Source organism: Culex quinquefasciatus, chromosome 2 (assembly GCF_015732765.1).
Source record: "Culex quinquefasciatus strain JHB chromosome 2, VPISU_Cqui_1.0_pri_paternal, whole genome shotgun sequence".
Taxonomy (NCBI): Eukaryota; Metazoa; Arthropoda; class Insecta; order Diptera; family Culicidae; genus Culex; species Culex quinquefasciatus.
Window position 1 is genome coordinate 171,044,277 of NC_051862.1, and position 2,430 is coordinate 171,046,706.

The 2,430-nt window shown below is 52.6% G+C and overlaps 1 protein-coding gene across 1 annotated transcript; it reads right to left on the minus strand.

Annotated features, from left to right (window-relative positions):
- Positions 1 to 468: 468 nt before the first annotated feature.
- LOC6048000 (aldehyde dehydrogenase, mitochondrial) lies at positions 469 to 2,220 on the minus strand. The gene is made up of 2 exons (XM_001864940.2): positions 1,328 to 2,220; positions 469 to 1,271 (listed from the first exon to the last, which is right to left on the minus strand). The coding sequence occupies exons 1-2, from the start codon at positions 2,139 to 2,141 to the stop codon at positions 619 to 621; spliced, it is 1,467 nt and encodes a 488-aa protein (XP_001864975.2). The 5' UTR covers positions 2,142 to 2,220; the 3' UTR covers positions 469 to 618.
- Positions 2,221 to 2,430: the final 210 nt, after the last annotated feature.

Genomic DNA, 2,430 nt, shown 5'->3' on the forward strand with positions numbered 1-2,430 from the left:
AGAACTTAGGAAGAACGCGCGAAACCGGCAAAACTCAAATCGCTTTCGATCTTCTTCAAAGTCGCGCGCACGCACACAACCAGAGAGCGGTGTTGAGGCGTGACCGAAAAGTCATCATCTCGCGCGTTTGCGGATCTTCGCGTGAGGAGCAGCACAAACAGAGCTAATTGGGAACCCTTGGCTCATCAGAATGAATTTAGTGACTTTTGTTTGGATGATCTACTGTTTAGGTTTGATTTAGGTTTGGGGTTTGATAAGCTGAGGGTTGTCCAAATCAAAGTACTTTCGACCCATGGAAACGTCAACAATCTTGAAACTAACGTTTCCAACACTACGTACATCTGCTGTATTAGTGAGCGTATTTTCGCCTTTGGCATGTTAATTTTTTGTTTGTCCGAAAATAACGCTCACCCAGCAAAACGGCAAGATAAGCGCAGACAAAACAGGGAGCAACAAACAAAGAGATAATTGACTTAGAAAAAAGAGACGGTTCACGAACAGTTTATTCTCACCGGGTACAATTGAAATTTATCACATTTATCAGCGATCTGATACGACCAGCGCGCCACAATAACCGAAATGGATTGACATGAAATAAAAATGCAAAACATGATAAGATTACACCTTCGAGGGCAGCTTAATGGACACGGTTTTGGTTTCCAAGTACAGCTCGACGCCCTCCTTGCCCATTTCACGCCCGATACCGGACTGTTTGTAGCCACCGAAGGGCGCCTGGTTCGAAACGGCCAAATAGGTGTTCACCCAGACGGAACCAGCCTCAACGGCGTTGCTGAACGTCAACGCGTTGTTCAAATTTTTGGTAACGATGCCCGCCGCCAATCCGAAGGAGGTCGCGTTGGCCCGCTCGATGACCTCGTCCAGCGTCTTGAACTTGATGATGCTCTGGACCGGTCCGAAGATTTCCTCCTTAGCGATCGTCATCTCATCGGTGACGTTCGAAAACACCGTCGGTTCTACGAAGTAACCCTCGCTACCGGAGCGCACACCTCCGGCCTGCAGCTTGGCCCCCTCCTTCTTGCCGGTTTCGATGTATCCGAGGATCTTCTTGAACTGCGTGTCGTCGATCTGGGGGCCGTGCTGAACTCCCTGCCCGAACGGATTGCCCACCTTGCGGGCCTTGGCCAGCTCGGTTGCCTTCGCGACGAACGCGTCGTAGATGCCCTCCTGCACGAAGGTTCGCGTCGCCGCGATGCAGCACTGGCCCATGTTCTCGAACACTCCGGCGTACGCAATCTGGGCCGCTTCATCGACTGTATGATAAACAGATTGTTAGTAATGTCATTTCACAACAGGGGATCGAACTCACCATCAACATCGTCGCAGATCACCAGCGGACTCTTGCCACCCAGCTCCAGCGAAACCTTCTTCAGGTTGACCGCTGCCCCAGCCATGATCAGCTTGCCGACCTCAACCGATCCCGTGAACGCCACCTTCCTAATCTCCGGATGCATGACGATGGCATTTCCAGCCGTTGGTCCATACCCGGGAACCATGTTGACCACGCCTGCCGGGAAGCCCGCCTCCTTGACCAGCGAGCACAGGTACAGCGCCGTCAACGGGGTCTGCTCGGCCGGTTTCATCACGATCGTGCAACCCGCGGCCAGCGCAGGTCCCCACTTCCAGGCCAACATCAGCATCGGGTAGTTCCAGGGAATGATCTGCCCGACCACGCCGACCGGTTCCTTCCTCGTGTACGTAAGATGAGGTCCATCCGAGGGCACCGTGTCACCGCAGATCTTGTCCGTCCAGCCGGCGTAGTACCGCAGACAGTTCACCGACCCGTACACATCGTACACGGCAGTCATGTACGGTTTGCCGTTATCGAGCGACTCCAGCGACGCAAGATAGTGCATGTCGCGTTCCATCAGGTCGGCCAACTTGTTCAGCAGCTTGCCGCGCGCCGAAGCGTCCATCTGGCGCCACACGGACTTGCGCTCGAAAGCGGCCTTGGCGGCCTTCACGGCCAACTCCACGTCGGCCTTGTCACCCTCGGCCACATCGACGATCTTCGTCCCGGTCGACGGGTTGATCGTAGGGAAGGTCTTCCCGCTAACGGCGTCCACGAACTCGTTGTTGATGAACAACTTAGTGCACTTGATCTCCGGATTCGGGTTGGCCATTTTTTTGGGAAGAAGCACACGCACTGGGAACACACGTCTAGCCGGGGCGAAGTCTTTCGCAGAACTGCTTGAGCCACGGCCGGTAGTACATTTATAGCCCGTCGTTTATCAGCGGCGATCGTGCCCACGGTTGTTCGCGGGAACTTAGAGGAGAATGGGGGTCATCACATACATTTTGTAAAATTTCATCAATTAAATCAGTTAGAAAATTTTAAAAGTTTATTTTTTTTAATATTTATATTATTGCAATTCCGCTGTAAAAATGTCAACCTTTCAATACAAGTGCTGA